The sequence below is a fragment of the Danio aesculapii genome, chromosome 6, assembly GCF_903798145.1.
Source record: "Danio aesculapii chromosome 6, fDanAes4.1, whole genome shotgun sequence".
NCBI lineage: Eukaryota > Metazoa > Chordata > Actinopteri > Cypriniformes > Danionidae > Danio > Danio aesculapii.
Window position 1 is genome coordinate 28864599 of NC_079440.1, and position 17475 is coordinate 28882073.

Below are 17475 nucleotides of genomic sequence, written 5' to 3' on the forward strand. Positions count from 1 at the left end.
TCCAGATTGTGCTTCCAAAAGCATGTGAATAAACCTTGCACTTGCTTTGCTGTCCTAACAGGGGTGTGCTATTTTTTTCAACATTGAAATATAAACTTTTTAATGAAATTTGAACTTGATGTTTGAATATTTTTAATATTTATAATTGTTTATAAATATATACATTCTAGTGTAATTTTAAACTTCCTTTTAATCTCTGAAATATTCTGTATGAAATAATCTGATTTTAATTATTTATCATTTAATCTGTTAGGATTTATGTGTAATATATACAAGGGGTTCTTATCGCAGAAGAAAGGACGGCAGCCTGATGTGATGTGGAGGGTTTTTGTATTGAACAAAAGGGCTTTGTTCTGGGAAAGCAACCACCAGGATTTACTTTATTATAAAACATTGTTCTGAGCTGTAATATTTAATTAATTCTTTAATTAAAGACAAAGCTGACAGAAACAAAATCAGCTGGATGGAGCATACACAAACCTGTTTTATTCAGTCACAAGATGGCTCCAAAAAGTGAAAAACAGTGATGTCTAAAAGTATGGATGTGAAAGTCAAGTCTAATAAGACATGCTTGTGTTATTAGTTTCAGCATTTGTTATCTGAGAATAAGTTATTCAATAATGTAGCAACTAACCAATTAGAATCAAGTATTCAGGTCAGCCAGTGTAATAAAGTATATTAATGTACACTAGATTGGTAAAAGTTTTGGGACATCTGCCTTTACTGTACATTCACATGAATTTTAATGACATCCCAAACTCAATCCGTAGGGTTTAGAATGGAGATAGTCCACCCTTTGCAGCTATAAAAGCTTCAACTCTTTTGGGAAGGCTTTTTATTACGTGTAGAAGTGTGTTTATTAGAATGTTTCACCCTTTTTTCTTTTTTTTTTTCATTTGTGAGGTCAGGCACTGATGTTGGATGAAAAGGCCGGGCTCACAATATTCGCTTTAATTCATCCTAAAAGTGTTTTATTGGGTTGAGATCAGGACTCTGTACAGGCCAGTCAAGTTTCTCCACATCAAACTCACTTATTCATATCTTCATGATAAAGTAATGTTTCTGGCAACCACCAAACTCAGAATTGACCATCAGATTGCCAGACAGCAAATTCGTCACTATAGAGAACACGTGTCCACTGGCAGAGTATGTTACACCATTGCATTTGGTGATGTGAGGCTTGGATGCAGCTGCTCAGCCATGGAAACCCAATCTTTGCAGCTCTATACTCACTGTGCTTGGGATTAAATTCTTGGATTCATTAAACTCCTGATAGAGGCTCATTTTTTCACAAACGTTTGTAGAAGCAGTCTGTATCTTTAGATGCTTTATTTTAGACATGTGACTATGGAAGTGATGCAACACCTGAACTAAATAATTCGGAGGGTTTGCTAAAACTTTTGCCAATAAAGTGTATGTTCATATATGCTCAATGTGTGGAAAATTCATTAAATCTTGAAAAAGTGAACATCTTTCATTTAGAATGTTTTTTTTTTACAGCATTGACAGGAAAGATCCTTAAATCAATCATAGAACATGGGTTTGAGATATCTGCCCTACAAATGGTAAGTATTTTAGTTAAGTTTATATTATGATTCTGTTTTAACCAGTGTTGTCTATAAGAATTAAACTGAATGTTCGAGTTAATTCACTGTTTTTGTATGTGCTTGTTTCTAATATGTACATTAGCTGTATGTTCATTTCAGTTAATTCCTAAATGAAATAAACACATTTTATTGTTATTAGACCAGCCTCAAAAAAAAAAAAAATCAACCAAGGGCAAACGCAATTATGTTTTCCCTTTGGTGTAAACTGACCCCATCATCGACCATGCAATCTGTGACCAGATCAGTGGCCTCCCACATCTCCAAATGAGTTCTCTGCTGGCCAGTTACAGTGCTTTTTCTCTGTCACGTGACACTGCTGAAAATAGTGTCCAGAGGATGCCCCTGGGCTAGAGCAGATCAATGAAGGTTTTGTTACTATTATAAAGCTTGTGTGTTCAGGGCTCTATAAAAAGAAAATCAGACCGTTATAATGGTGTGTTAGAATGGTTGGTCTGGAGAGTTTTACTTCCAGCGTGTAGGATAGCTCTCTCAAATGCTCTATTTTCAAGTGAGAAATACTAAATTATTAATATATTCATTTTGTATGTGAAAACCTTTAGTTTTCCTGAATGATGGGATCTCATTTCTAATAACTGATTTATTTTATCTTTGCCATGATGACAGTAAATAATATTTTACTAGATATTTTTTCAAGACACTTCTATACAGCTTAAAGTGACATTTAAAGGCTTGACTAGGTTAATTAGGTTAACTAGGCAGGTTAGGGTAATTAGGCAAGTTATTGTATAATGATGGTTTGTTCTGTTGACTATCAAAAATATATAGCTTAAAGGAGCTAATAATTTTGACCTTAAAATGGTATTTTAAAAATTAAAAACTGCTTTTATTCTAGCCAAAACAAAACAAATAAGACTTTCTCCAGAAGAAAAAATATTATCAGACATACTGTGAAATTTTTTTTTTGCTCTGTTAAACATCATTTGGGAAATATTTAAAAAAGAAAACAAAATTCAAAGGGGGCTAATAATTCTGACTTCAACTGTATTTATTTCCTTAATTCAAGTCAGAATGTCTTTGTAAGTGTGTTGTTTTGCCTTTTGAATTAAGACTTGGTTTTCCATTATTCTACAGTTCAACATGGATCGAGCAAACGCTGAGGAGTTTTTAGAGGTTTACAAAGGGGTTGTGGCTGAGTACACTGTAAGTATATGTTGATTTCTGTAAATAAATCTGCCCAGGGTGAACCTGGTGCCATGCCAAAGTTTCATTCATCACTCAAAGTGATCAATATGTTTCTTGCTTGTTATATGTTTAGCAACATGTATTGAAACCCTAATGCATATGCTGATTTATAGACATTTTCAGTCATACGTTTGTGTTTCTGTTCTGATTTAAAAGGCCTATGCTTAATTAAGAGAAAGCGAGAGATAAGATATATTCTCATCTCTCTAAGGTCCTCTTTCTATTTATACTATTTTTTTACTGAAAAACTCATCTACTTCCCTATATTATTACAAAAGTTGAGTCACTGTGAATTGGCTTCTGACCTTTTGTTCCATTACAGTTGATCAGATAAGAGAGACAAGATTGTTATACATGTAGCGCAAGATATAAATCTGTACTAGTGATGCACTCTCTGCAGTCAGTATACATTACATTATAACTGAACCCATCTGCTTTAATGAGTGGAAGTGAAACATCACTTATATTTGTAAATAAGCACAAACCTGAATCAAATAATCTATTTTGACATATAATTTTTGTTCAGTCGTTGTAAAATGCTGTTGTAAAATGTTGTAAAAAATCGTATTATTTGTTCATGCTTTTCGATGCCAGGTTAGCATTAGCAACACATTAAGTTTTCTTGGTTACTGGACCCCTTAAAGTTACCCCCCGCCATGCATAAAACTTTAGTTCTGCCACTGGTAGTGACACTATTGATCTTACATTTACATACCAAAACACTTAACCTGTGCATAACCTTAACCGTATTCTCACCTCAGTAGCAGCAAAAGTGTTTTGCTACTTATCCTGTATCACAAGAACACCGTAAGTATACTATGCCTAATATTTTTAGTTAAGTAAACAGTAGTTGATGACTACTATAGCTACTTTACAGCATACAATATAATCACTTTAATCTCAAGTTTCCCTTTTAACCCAAGGCCATTTGAGTGCTTTTTCAGAGCCAGAGCTTAGTTACAAATAGTTTTTTAGCTTGTCGACACCCAAAGCACTTGCTCTGAACTAGAAAAAATGTTTTTTAAGAAACAACACAACATTTCAGGGGCCAGGGGTTGTATAGCCCCTGAGGTTAACCTAACCAACAAGATGAACAGAAACTGTTTTGACCACCATTTCTGAAATAGCAGCGTAACACAATCCCGAACACGTTATTCTCGCTTATCATCTCTGTCTATACAATTTATGGGGACCTGTAAGAACAAGTTATTCTAGCTCGTAATCGTTGTCTATACAAACTACGTTGTGATGCAGAAACAAGTTATTCTTGCTTGTAATCACCATACAGTATATATAAATTACAACTAACTATACGAACATGTAATGTAATGTGTATTTATATAGCGCATTTTTTGTGTAAGACCATGCACCCAAAGCACTTCACAATCATGAGGTGGGTCTCTTCACACCCCTGCCAGTGTGCAGCATCCACTTGGATGATACGACGGCAGCCATAGGACAACAGCAACAGTGTGCTCACCACACACCAGCTACAGGTTGAGTGGAGAGACCGTAATAGAGCCAATTCGACGGATGGAGATGATTGGGAGGCCATGATGGGTAAGAGCCGATGGAGGGAATTAGGCCAGGACACTGGGGTTACACCCCTACTCTTTATGAGAAGTGCCATGGGATTTTTAATAACCACAGAGAGTCAGGACCTCGGTTTAACATCTCATCAGAAAGATGCCACTCACTGACAGTATAGTGTCCCTTTCATTTTACTTGGGCATTAGAACTCACACAGACCGCAGACTAAGCGCCCCCTGCCGGCCTCACTAACACCACTTCCAACAGCAACCTAGCATTCCCATGGGGTTTTCCATTCAGGTACTGACCAGTCTCCGCCGTTCTTAGCTTTAGTGACCAACCCGGTCTTGGGCTGCAGGGTGGTATGGCTGTGACATATGTTGGATTATTGTATTTGGTTAATGATGAAGGTTTGCAATGTCATTTGATTATTGGCTGAGTTTGCAAGCTCTAAAATGCTGCCCAGAAAGGCAGAAAGGCTTCAATGCACATATGAATCCAAATTCAAAAAAAGTGGAAACACTTCCTGTCTCTAGAGGTACCTTTTTCTGATCGAGATTCAAAGGTTGCATAGATGTGTCTTTCGTCTTTCCACAATGCATGATCCATTCCTAAAAACCTGAGCTAATAAGATACCATGGCATCTTAAATCTCTGCTTGTGTGTCATTTGTAAATGTAAAGGCTCATGCACACTGGAACAATTTTTGCCCTCACGCTAATTGTCATTGTTTTGTTTTTTTTTCATTTTTGATCTTTCATATCCAAGTGATTTTTTTTTTCCACTGGCAATGAGCAAAGTGAGTATGCAGAATCACTACATGATGTTATTGAAAAACAGAAATACCCCAATGCACAAGGTGGCACTGCAAACTTCTGACACTTCCTTGTTGCACAGAAGAAGTAGTCAACCACATGCTTTTATTTATGACATTACCTTCTCATCTACAGTACAAAAACATCTGATCAAAAGTTTGCAGAGAAAAGTTACAAGAAATTAAACTCGCCATCAAATTTTATTTGCAATTTTCATGTGCTCGGCTTAAATCTTTTTGTGCTTGAGCATCACCAAGTCCTGTTTTACACTTACTTCAGCAGTTCCAGGGACGTGAACAAAAGCACCAATCTCATTGGTCCATCAGTTTTTAACGCTGCACGTCAAACCAAAAAAAATAAATAAATAACCAGATGCTTTATTTTTTAAATTACACTTTTACGGTTGGTGTTTTTGTGTGTTGGTGTGCACTATCACATTGGTACGTTTTGTTTTGTCATGAGGTGTTTAACATTGGAAATAAGCCATGCGTGCACTTAAAGGAGTACATTTCTACTCTATTTTCAAGCTCAGATTGTATTCGTTTAATAAGTATGGTGGCCGTGAGAGCTTAACGCGCTGCAATTTAAGAAAGCCCGTGCAATTACAAAAAACACCAGCATATAAAGAAACGATCTTCATCACTTTGACAGCGCATGTGTTGCAAATTCTCACAACACAAACAACTGAAGAAACTTACAGCAATTGGTCACAACACTTGCAAATATCCATGTATCACAACTGAAATGTTTCAAGGGGACCCAAAACCATGACGGACCCTGCTTAAATATGGATGTGCTATTATGCCGTGACTGTTGCTCAGTGAAGTGATTGGTGAGTTTTGAAAGGTGAGTTGTTTTTCGTTTGTTTTAATATCCTGATTACACAGCATTATAACACATCCATATCTTAGCAGGGTCCGTCATGGTTTTGGGTCCCCTTGAAACATTTCCGTTGTGTTACGTGGATATTTGCAAGTGTTCTGACCAATTGCTGCCCATTTTCTTCAGTTGTTTGTGTTGTGACCAATTGTTGCGCATTTCTACAGTTGTCTGTGTTTTGACCAATTGCTGCTCGTTTCTTCAGTTGTTTGTGTTGTGACCAATTGCTGCTCGTTTCCTTAGTTGTTTGTGTTGTGACCAATTGCTGCTCGTTTCTACAGTTGTTTGTGTTGTGACCAATTGCTGCTCGTTTCCTTAGTTGTTTGTGTTGTGACCAATTGCTGCTCGTTTCTACAGTTGTTTGTGTTGTGACCAATTGCTGCTCGTTTCCTTAGTTGTTTGTGTTGTGACCAATTGCTGCTCGTTTCTTCAGTTGTTTGTGTTGTGACCAATTGTTGCGCGTTTCTTCAGTTGTTTGTGTTGTGAGAATTTGCAACACATGTGCTGCCCAATTGATGAAGATTGTTTCTTTATTTGCTGGGTTTTTTTGTAATTGCATGTGCTTTCTTAATTTGCAGCACATTAAGCTCTCTCGGCCACCGTAAATTAGTCATTAGGAGAGGAAGGAGAGCTTACTGAAACATTGATTATTTGCATTCTTGCAACTGCCTGCACACCTGTCCCTTTCATACCACTCTATGGGCTGGGAATACAAAAATATACAATTGTCGCCTCTTAGCAATTTCCCTGTTTTGGGCACAGAGTAACCTCACAGTATGTGAAAATTCAGTTCATGGGAACAATCTTCTTGTTCCTGTTTGGTATTTCACTTTAATAAATCATTCTCGTCTTTTGGAATTTCAGTTATTCAGTCATTTATTCTGATAATGTCCAAGCAAGTCTTTAGAGTAAAAAATAAGCCATTTTTGTGGTTTCTGGTCATTGAAGCCCAAGGCTATTTTGGAGTATAGGACCTTGTCTGTTGCCATGAAAACTGTCTCATCAACATATTGATTGCCTCACATTTGCCGAAACACAGACTGCTTGCTGCAGGTGCAAAGTGCCCATGAAACCATTACACTGAGTGTTCCACCATTCTGAGATATACCAGTGCAGTTAGTAAAATAGCTGAATTCTCTTACTCTGGCTGCTGGAACAAAGTTCACTAGTGCCATGCAAATCTTATCATAACAGTTTACTACATAGAGCAATTTACAGTTCTTCTTTTTCTGCTTCAGTTACACTCAAGTTCTACATTTTAGACTGTGAAGCTTCAGTTGAATATAATGTCGTGAACAGTGTCACTGCTTAAGGTATTTAGTACCATGTTGCCATGTCATCACTCAATGACTTGTCCTTACGTTCCGTAATATATCAAATATCCTTTGGTAAGAATTTTATAGTAACCTAAAATATGATCTCTATGACCTTGCCTTAAACACAAATAAATGTATATTTCTTGTAATCATTGTATTATATCATTGCCATATCTGTACTGTGCTCATACTAGGTTGCAGTATATAGACAAGGGTAATAAAATATTTGTCTTGTGAATGGGAGGGTGCTTTGATTCTTCGCTATCTTCAGTGTTTAACGATAACCTACAATCTGAAAAATAAAGCATTTTATTATTTTGCATCTGTGGCTTTAGGAGTCTCTCCATTGCACAAATTATATTGAGCTTAAGAACTGTTTGCTGAAATGTTTTCCAGGAATCACAAAGATGTTCTTCTTTGGCATTGTTGTAAAATCCTCCTTTTTGAAATTATATTATTAGGAGCACACAACATTTACTTTTGCAGGTTTATGATGATAAAGTTAGAGGGATTTATAGCTTTTACAATTGTCGTTTTAATGTTTGCAGATCTCATAAATGATTGGGTTTTTTTTTTAAGTGTATGTGTACAGTCACAAAAAGTTGCTTGTACATTTTTTATAGGTTGAACTGAAATTTTTAATGTGAATATGAGAAAAGGAACACATTTAGTGGACTGCATTCACCCCTTAATTCAAAAGCCACTGCATCAAACCAGATTAACAGAGAATGGGAACTCATCTAGTTGCTAATAACCTGTTCCAAGAACAATAGCAACAATTGTTTGCTTTGACATCCTTTAATTTATATATTCATTAAGAGGCACACTGGTAACTTGAGTCCTTCAGCTGCTCCAATGTCTTCCCAAGGTCTGTTCAGATAATAAGCTCTTTCATTAGTACAGGCACCACAGGTAGACCAAGGGGAATTGTTAACTCTTGAATGCTTGTGTTGCAGAAAATGGTGGACGAACTTTGCTCTGGACCTTGCATGGCCCTGGAGATACATGCTACAGATGCACCAAGAGCCTTTCGGGAGTTTTGCGGACCAGCAGATCCTGTGAGTGAACACAGTTCCCTTTCATGCTGTGCTATCATGTGTATTTTTACCCACAAGCATAGCAGTAATAGTTTCACTTTTTACTTTTAGTCATCTTTTATGTCACTTGAAGGTCATATGAAGGTTTTCTGAATATTAGTAGAAAAAGTACTTCAGTCTCTTGGACTTTTTTTTTTTGCTTTGTGTAATCTGTAGTGCTCCTGAAGGAGTATCATTTGCACCCTCAAGGTAAAAACCTGCTTTGTGTCTGCATCTGCCAGTCGAAATGTACACCGCATGAAGGTTTCGTCTTATATGAAAGATTAGTCTGCCCACTCGTGTTGCACGACGCCTGTTTCCACTCTTGGTGGCCACCATTCTGCCAACAGAGATCGCTTGTAAATTGCAGGTACCAGCCATGATGTACAATAAGATAAGAGTTACAATCTCTGCTCTTTCAAGTCTTTGGGTTAAGGTTTATACGCTTTATGCACAGTACATAAGGGTTTGATAATAATGTGGACTTTGTCATTTTCAGTGTAGCTTATTGTTGATTTGGTTTCCTGTGAATGAGTGAACTGGTTTTGGTGCAGTCAGTTTAGGTTTCAGTCTTTCAGTTAAAGAACCAGTTAAATCAAAATTGAAGTATTGTGACTGCAATGAAATGATCTCTAATAGCAATATTTTTTATAATGAAATAATGAAATAATTATTATTAAATAGCACATTAAAATAAAAACCCATAGATATATAAAAAGAAAATTGTCCTACCTTTGATAAGCAAATCACTATGACATGATATTTGTGACGTGTGACATTGTGACGAAGTTTGTGACATGGCAAAGGCTAGCAATTCTGTTTGGGCCATAATCACAAATTGCTGTTTCAGTATGCAATAAAGTAACTCTTATCAGAAGTGGGCACACTGTTTTGGGATGATAATAAAAAATAATACTTTTTATAATCAGAAAAAAAACTTGTGTATAATTGTTGAATAATTTTATGAGTTTTATTTATTTTGAACGTTTTCAATTGCTCCCATTGAAGGTTATCTTCATGCTTACTATTTCAACTTACTATTACTGTTTACGTTTTTTCTTGTACAAATCAAATCATAAAAATTCACATGAAATTATCTTCCTCTGCAAATCTTTTTAGGTTTTCGCCTGCTGAAAATGTTGGTGCTCTTGACATTTATTTTATGTGCTTCTGCGCTTCTTTTTTCAGTTTATTGACAATTTAAACAGGGTATCCGCAGGGTCTTAAAAAGTCTTAAAATGTCTCAAATTTAAAAAACAAAATTTTAGGCCTTAAAATGTCTTGAATTCACTGAAATGTTGTGTTCTATGTCTTAAATCATTTTAAACAGGTCTTAATTTTTCTCTGTCCAAGTAGTTACGCAATCGGGCCTACATCCATCCAATCACCAACAATCCATCGTAATAAAGTCAGGGAAAGAAAACTAAAAACAATTACAGTTCCTCATGATAATAACAGAGCAGTTTGTCCCTTTACGTTATCTTCCATTCATACAAAAACTATTTACAAAAGTAAGGGCGAGTAGACATAATATTTATAAATAGACATGAAACTTAAGGTTTTATAACAGAAATGCATTAGGTTGAATAGAAGTTATACTCAATCAATTTGGACCAAAAGCCAACAAATATATGTTTTTGATTATTTATGTAATTGTCTCCACAATATATATATATTTTTAACAATGTTAAACTTGTCATTAAAAAAAAATAAATAAATATATATATATATATATATATATATATATATATATATATATATATATATATATATATATGATGTTGAAAATAATGTATACAACTAGAGTTTTCTTGTTTTGACACATTAAAATATGTCGCTAAGAAATAAATACATTAGATTTTTTTTTTTGTGTCAAGCATTTGAAATAACCATTAGTGTTTAGCTCTGTATAAGTCTAAAATTCATAATGGTCTTCAAAAGTCTTAAATTTGACTTGATGATATCTGCTGTAACCCTATTTAAAGTAAAATTAATATTAACATTGTTGATGTTATTTTACAGTTTGTAAAAACAAATACTTGGGAGCATTGGATGATATGGATATGGACAAATGGGCGAAATGGCATGATATTCGACTAAATTATTCACAGTTTATGCCTTAAACAAACAAATTCTTGCTTGCTAGATATTTGTTTTTTGACACAATCGGTGTTGATATGCTAAACATGGCTTTAATGTTTGACCTTTGCAAGGTCAGAAAGGATTGCTCAATAAGAGGTTCCGGAAAGAACTCCAGAGTTCTCCACTGACAGCTCCGCCCCGGGTATTCACACACATGTGCAAACATACACACACTCACACACACACTGCACAGAGGGGAACAGAGAGAGAGAGAGCGTGAGGGTGTATAAATGGTTTACAAACATTCTTGCAGTCTGTATATCAGCATTATTGTCCTCTGTCTCCCCAAGTGTTCTGCATTTTGACTTATTCTCCTACCTTCCCTCCTCCTTTTGTGGTGGATCTGTGGCTGCATGTCTGTGGTTTATAAACACTGTCAGTGTGATGTGTTAAACACAGTTATTATGCATGATTTTGGGAGAGAGACTGGTCTGGATATTGTAGCATTGTCCTTGCTTTGCAAAAATATGAGGTTATCATCCATTTCTCTTTATTCACCAAATGAAACCAAAATGAGCACACATACAACATATCATGTGCTGAGTAAATGACATGTTGGATTTTGTTTCCCTTTTATTTCAGATTCTTTTTTCAATTGTTTAATTTTTTTTAGATATTATTGTAGTATTTATTTTTTAGAATTAGAGTTTTGGTTACTTTATTCACACGTTTATTTACATAGCTGGGGTTTTTAATATGCTTAAAGTTATGGATAATAAAAGATTTGTATTGTGGTTTTGGGGGTTCCCAGCAACAGGTTGATATGCATACAAGGTAAAAAAAGCACGTTCATTGTCTTATAATATGCATTCATTCATACCTAACTATCACAACAACTCCCATATGATTTGTTCAGCAACGTTTTTGTGTTTTTGGGTGCTGCTAATCTGAGGTGATTGGTCTGATGACAGCTGTCTGCAGACTGCTGTGATTAATTGACTGCATGCAGCGCGAGTCAGAAATGGAACGCCCATTACAGCTTTTCAATTTTTAAGCAAGCAGCCTGGGTATGTGTTTGAACCTGATGCTGGAACTTATTGATACACACTGCAGTTTGTACATCAGCATATTTCTCTATTCTTCATCATAACTCTTAAGTAATAGCAACGACAAACAATTATTATTAATCAACACATTTCTGCACAACAGTAGAAAATGTAACTATTTTGTTGAAGGTGCGCTCTGTTGTATGTGCGCTTTGCTCAGCACAGAAAAAAACACCCCCTTGTGGGGCATAAGTCATTGAAATGAATGAGTTTCATAGCATAGGGCTCTCTGCTTTCAGTGTGAAAGCTGCTTTAAGGCTCTTTTATATTCAAAGGCTTTCCATTCCAATGAGCTGTTTTTCAATGTAAACATCCATTTGATGGATGTGCATTACCTTTATGCTCATGTCTGATGTCTTTTGAAGCACCGGGTCCACGAGCGCTGCATTTTGAGAACCGTGTCAAGTTAAAAGAACAACTTTTAAATGGAGCACCACACATCAGTGTCAGTTCCAAAGCAGCGGACCATTCAAAAGAACTCTTAGGTGGGGTAAGCGGTGCAAGTTTTTGTTTACAGGCACACAGTGGCTGTATTTATGCTCTATCTATGCACTCATGCTCTATGCTGCACTTTTTTAAAAAACATTCCTGAGCACTGCGTCTCACGTTTTTAGATGCGAAGATGCGTTCTGTGTGATTGACATACAAGCTGTGAGAACCAAACACAACACATACAACTAAATACATATTTTGCATGCTACAGAGAACAAGAAGGCAACCATTTTAAGCTGGCTAAACTGTGATATTGTTATGAAAATGGACTTTGCTTACTGATACCTCACAGCTTCGTCATTAGGCGGTAAAAAAAGATTTACTGTACAGAAAGTACAGAATCTTCACCACCTCATGCAATCCGATCCCCCGGAATCCACTAGTGTTTGATGGAGGGGGCCTCAAGTTTTCTTGGGTCTGCACGCACAACAAATGGGCGGGCAATGTTCAGATGTCACCACGAAGTGGCTCAAGATCCTTTTGGAGAGCAACTCTGAGTTGATTGCTTTATTAAAACTTTTTAGATTGGAGCTAAATATTTTCTCCCTAAAACACCCTAGTTTTTTGTCACAAACATTTAATACAGTTTTATGATGGTAAGTGTTTCTAATTATGTTGATTTTTGGTAGGTAGCTGGGAACAGGGTTTGTGCAAAGCAGAGATGCTCAAAGTAGGGCCCACAGGCCAAAGTTGGCCCATTGTAACCTTAGATTTGGCCCACCGTCCCATCTGAGAAGAGAGTGAGAATGATGGAGAGGGTTGGGGTGAATGCCACCAATTCTAAATTCTAATTTGATCTAACCTTTTTTGTTTGTTTTAATTGTTTTTTATTTATTTTATTTAGAGCAGTCGGAAGGGCATCCGTTGTGTAAAACATATGCTGGATAAGTTGGCGGTTCATTCTGCTGTGGTGACCCCTGATGAATAAAGAGACTAAGCCAAAAGAAAATGAATGAATTAGAGCAAATTGAAATGAAATGTTTCAATTAAATTTGTAAATGAATCTGACTTTTTAAGATGTAAATACTGTCTCTCGCCGAATTGAGGACTATGCAGAAGACATTGTTGAGCAAATCAAGCCAAAAACTAGGGTAATTGTATTATAAATTAGATTGTTTTGTTTTTACTGTATTAAGTTCATTATAAAATGTAAAAAAAAAATTTGTTAATATAAAGCAACGTTTTCGAGTCATTGTAAAGTATTATTAAATACATTAGGAAATTACCCATGGCAACCATATTTACCTTTGGCCCACTATAGCCTCAATCAAGTTTGGTTTTTGGCCCTTCATAAGAAAAGGTTTGGGCAGCCCTGGTGTAAAGTAAGAAACACATATGTTTGAAAACATAGTCAAGTCAAAGGTTAATGCTACCAATTAAAGGTACGTGACTGACCTCACAGTTCTGGGCCTACAGTCTTTAACATTGAAAGTCAAACCAAAATGCAAACTGAGCCAGGATAAACCATTAACACTTTGAGACTGCAGGATTGTGTGAACAAAGGAAAGAGAGTTATACTTTCAACATTGTTTGTGAAGGATTAGTTGTAGTTCATGAAGAGAGGATAATACTGTTCATTGCTGTTTGAGTCTCAAGGCAGGCGTGTTTTTCTTTCATTTCTGCCTGAAAGTTTTCAAATCCTGCACAAACATAAAGATTACATTAATTTGGATTGGAATGTGTAAAATGTGGTGAGATCTTGCCAGAGCATCATAAAGTTTCCTGAGAGCAAGTCAGCTTTTTATAACATCTTTTGCAGAGTTTGGAGATCTGTATGGTGGATTTTGGAGCAGAAGGTCGGTGTTTGAAGTCATGGTCGCTCTAGATTCGTCATGCTTCACTGGCCACTCTTTTGCTTTGTGACCTCCTTCCACATCTCAGAGGTTTTCCCATTACCAAACACATGTTATGCCTACCAAATGGTAGCAAAATGAGAACGTTTGTGAGATTAGCAGAGCTTATTTTTGAATTAGAGAAATCCCATGTTGGGGAGCAGCAACACGTAATCTGTACATCAAATAGTGGACAAAACAATAAGAGTAGGAGCATGTCAAACATTGTTCCAGCGATAATGAAGGCTAACATCATACATGCTTTGTTTGGCAGAATTTAGCAGATCAATCAGACTTGTTTTGTTCTTCACTGACGTTACAGTTGAAGTAATTTTTGTCAAATATTGGTAATAAACCAATAATTATTTAAATGTTATGGCCAATAGCTGATTATTAATGAATAAGTCTTTATTACATTGCTATCCGGAGTACTTGATTCTGATTGGTCAATCACAATACACCCAAAAGTGTCCAAAGTAGCTTTTTTTTTTTGGTCATTTGTAGGTACTAAAATCTACCTTCGAGGTACCACAATGGACCTTGTAGATATAATACCTGCTGAAACGTTGCTTCCCTGTGACATCTCTCAAACCTTTATTTCTGAGACTGCTGTTGATCTAAACTTGATCTGATCAAAGTTGATCTTTAAAAATATTAGGGCATAGTTCACCCAAAAATGAAATTTTACACACCCTCAAGTGGTTTTTGAACCTTTACGAATTTCCTATTTCTGTTGAACACAAAAGAAGATATTTCGAAAAATGTTAGAAATCTGTAGCAATGACTTCCATAGTAGGAAAGACAAATATTGTGGATGTCAAAGGTTACAGATCTCCAATATTTTTCAAAAAACTTTTTATGTTTGACAGAAAAAAAGAAACCCAGGCTTTTGACAAGTGAAAGGTGAGTAAAGGATGACAGAATTTTTATTTTTGGGTAAATATTCCTTTTAATAATAACACTGTCAGGTGTAATCTATACCAAACTGAAACAAATGTATTTATTGTCTTATTATATTTTATTAATAACAAGGGTACCTAATTCTCTTGTTGCAATTAAAGTTACCTTTAATTTGTTTAGGTGGGATATTTTAGATCGTTTTAGTCAGAAATTTGAAATGTAAAAAAAAACAAAGTATTGAATTACAATAATGTAAATTGTATTTTCTTTTAAAACCTATGCAGTAATCTTTGTTTTATGATGTGTGCAGATCTTTATATCCTGTTTATAGAGGTGAAAAAGAGCAAAGAGGAAAGTGAAAAAAGGATGGATCCTGTTGGCTCTAAGTTGTAAACTCGGGTCAAGTGTTTGACATTTTCCTTTCAACGTTCTTTCATATTCTGAAAGTACTGTTCAGTGTAACTTAACGCTCTGACTCAAGTGTCACAGTGTCTTTCCAGACAAAACTCCCTTGAACCAGTTACAAGGTTGTTTCCGATGTGTGAATTCTTTGAAATTCTGTGAATTTTGCTTTGTTCCTAGAACAGACCAACCTTATACAAGAATTCACTCTCAGAGTTTTATGTCGATACCTGCTGTTATTGTCTGCCTTTCTGCATTCTTTAGTGTCCTGCATGTGTCTGTTTGAATATGAAGAACTCAGAAGTGGACTTTTGTCGGGGGCTTAACATAAGAAATTAGCCATTTGTTTTCTGTGTGAGAACACACCAAGGTCTCGTTCTCTTAGTGGTGCTTAAGTCTCATATGGTGTTGGACTTCATGAATAATGTATTGTGCCGACAGATCGTATCAACTGACAAAGTTCAACTCAATGCCTGTCAATGACTGACTGGCTTTCTGCTCCAGGTGCCAAAATACCGTAACTGAAGCTCCGCTTAGTTGGAAACGAAGGTAACCCAGTTGTACCCCGGTAAACTTATACAGTGGGAATTTGTCACAGACAATGGAGATAAGATAAAGATTTGATGTTTGGACGCGGTGTTTGCATACTTTAGACAAGAGCATGTGGACTCAGAACAGTTTGTGTATTCATGTCCTCCAAATGTATCAAAAATAAACACAGTATATATGTAATGGAGGAAAAGTTATGTTTTTAATACTGCTCTACAGAGTATGGGGAAGTTAGTGAAATATTTTCAAGTGCATTGAGCTCAGTTCTGTTATGTTTGTAATCTAGCATGCTTGCTCTAGTGTGGTTCTCTCAGTCAAGGCCTGTCTACTACACAGAAACACAAAGCACAATTGACATTTGTCTCACGTGTTTATTGTACAGTTCTGTTAGATCTGTCTGTGAGAAATATGATAGGCCAACATGTTATAACCTGCAGATTAAGTGCAAAGACAATTAACAACAATGAGGTTTTTCCTGGATTATGGGTGTGACATGACATAAATCACTGAAGTAGGCTGGATTTTCAATAGAAGTTTCTCTTGTGTCTAAACAAAGCACTGTTAAGAAAGGCTATATTGTTTCTGGTTAGAGCAGCTGGATTTACAAAAAAAAAAAAAAACTTGTTTAGATTGCATTACTATTCAGAAATTATTAATGATTTTGAAAGAAGTCTTTAATGTTCACTAAGGACATGAACAATACAGTAAAAGCAGTGATACCATACAATGCTAATATAATTGTGTTATTATAATTTAAAACTGTGTTTTAAACTGTGTTTTCCTGTGATTACAAAACTAAATTGTCAGTAGCCATTACTCTGTTTTTTTTAGTATCACATAATCATTCGAATACTGTAAAAACATTTCTTATTATTAATGTATAATGTATAATGTATTATTAATGTTAAAACAGTTCAGCTATTTTCAATATTTTCACTTTTTTTCTTTGCTGAATAAAAGTACATTTCTTAAACGGAACAATTCTCACTATTAAATAGTGGCTTATTGCCAGTCTATATTAAGATATTATTTTTAGAATTTATAAAGTATGTATTCTAATAATTCTACATAATCTTATTCTAAATCACTATTTCCACACTGTAAAAAAATCCGGGTTGCCTTATGTTTTTAAGCTGACTCAAATTAACCTTATGAGTCCATTGAACTTATATTATGTTAAACTGACTTGAACTGCATGCGTAACTTATAAAATGAAGTTAGAACATGATTAACTTTAATTGTTTAATAAGTCACAATGAACTAAAAACATGCTGTCAAGACTAATTGTTCATATCATTTTTATAGTGTACCTAATACACAAACCTAACTACTTACTTAAATTTAATAAGGAACAAATTAAGCAGTTTATTTAGGCAAAATTGTAGTAGTTAATGGTTTGTACCTTAAAAAATCTAAATCTTTAATTTTAATTTAGCTTGAATCAATCAAAATATTTTTCTTTTTCAGGCAAGTTCAGCCACTGGGGTTTCAGAGTAAATAAATTGGTGATGTCATTATTAAAAACCTGATTGTCACCATATTGATGGTTATGATTTATACCATTTGTTTTTGCACATTTGTACTACGTTCTCCCTTTACATTTTTGTATATCCACTACCGGTCAAAGGTTTGGGGTCTGCACGATTTTTAAATGTTTTAAAATAAGCTTCTCCTGATCGCCAAGGCT

The 17475-nt window shown here is 35.4% G+C and overlaps 1 protein-coding gene across 1 annotated transcript in view; it reads left to right on the forward strand.

Moving 5' to 3' along the window:
- nme7 (NME/NM23 family member 7) overlaps positions 1-17475 on the forward strand; it is a 57559-nt gene that overhangs the window by 25528 nt on the left and 14556 nt on the right. The window contains exons 8-10 of the mRNA XM_056459888.1: positions 1501-1565; positions 2700-2768; positions 8306-8407. Coding sequence (XP_056315863.1) covers positions 1501-1565; positions 2700-2768; positions 8306-8407 — 236 coding nt within the window. The remainder of the gene's footprint in view (positions 1-1500; positions 1566-2699; positions 2769-8305; positions 8408-17475) is intronic.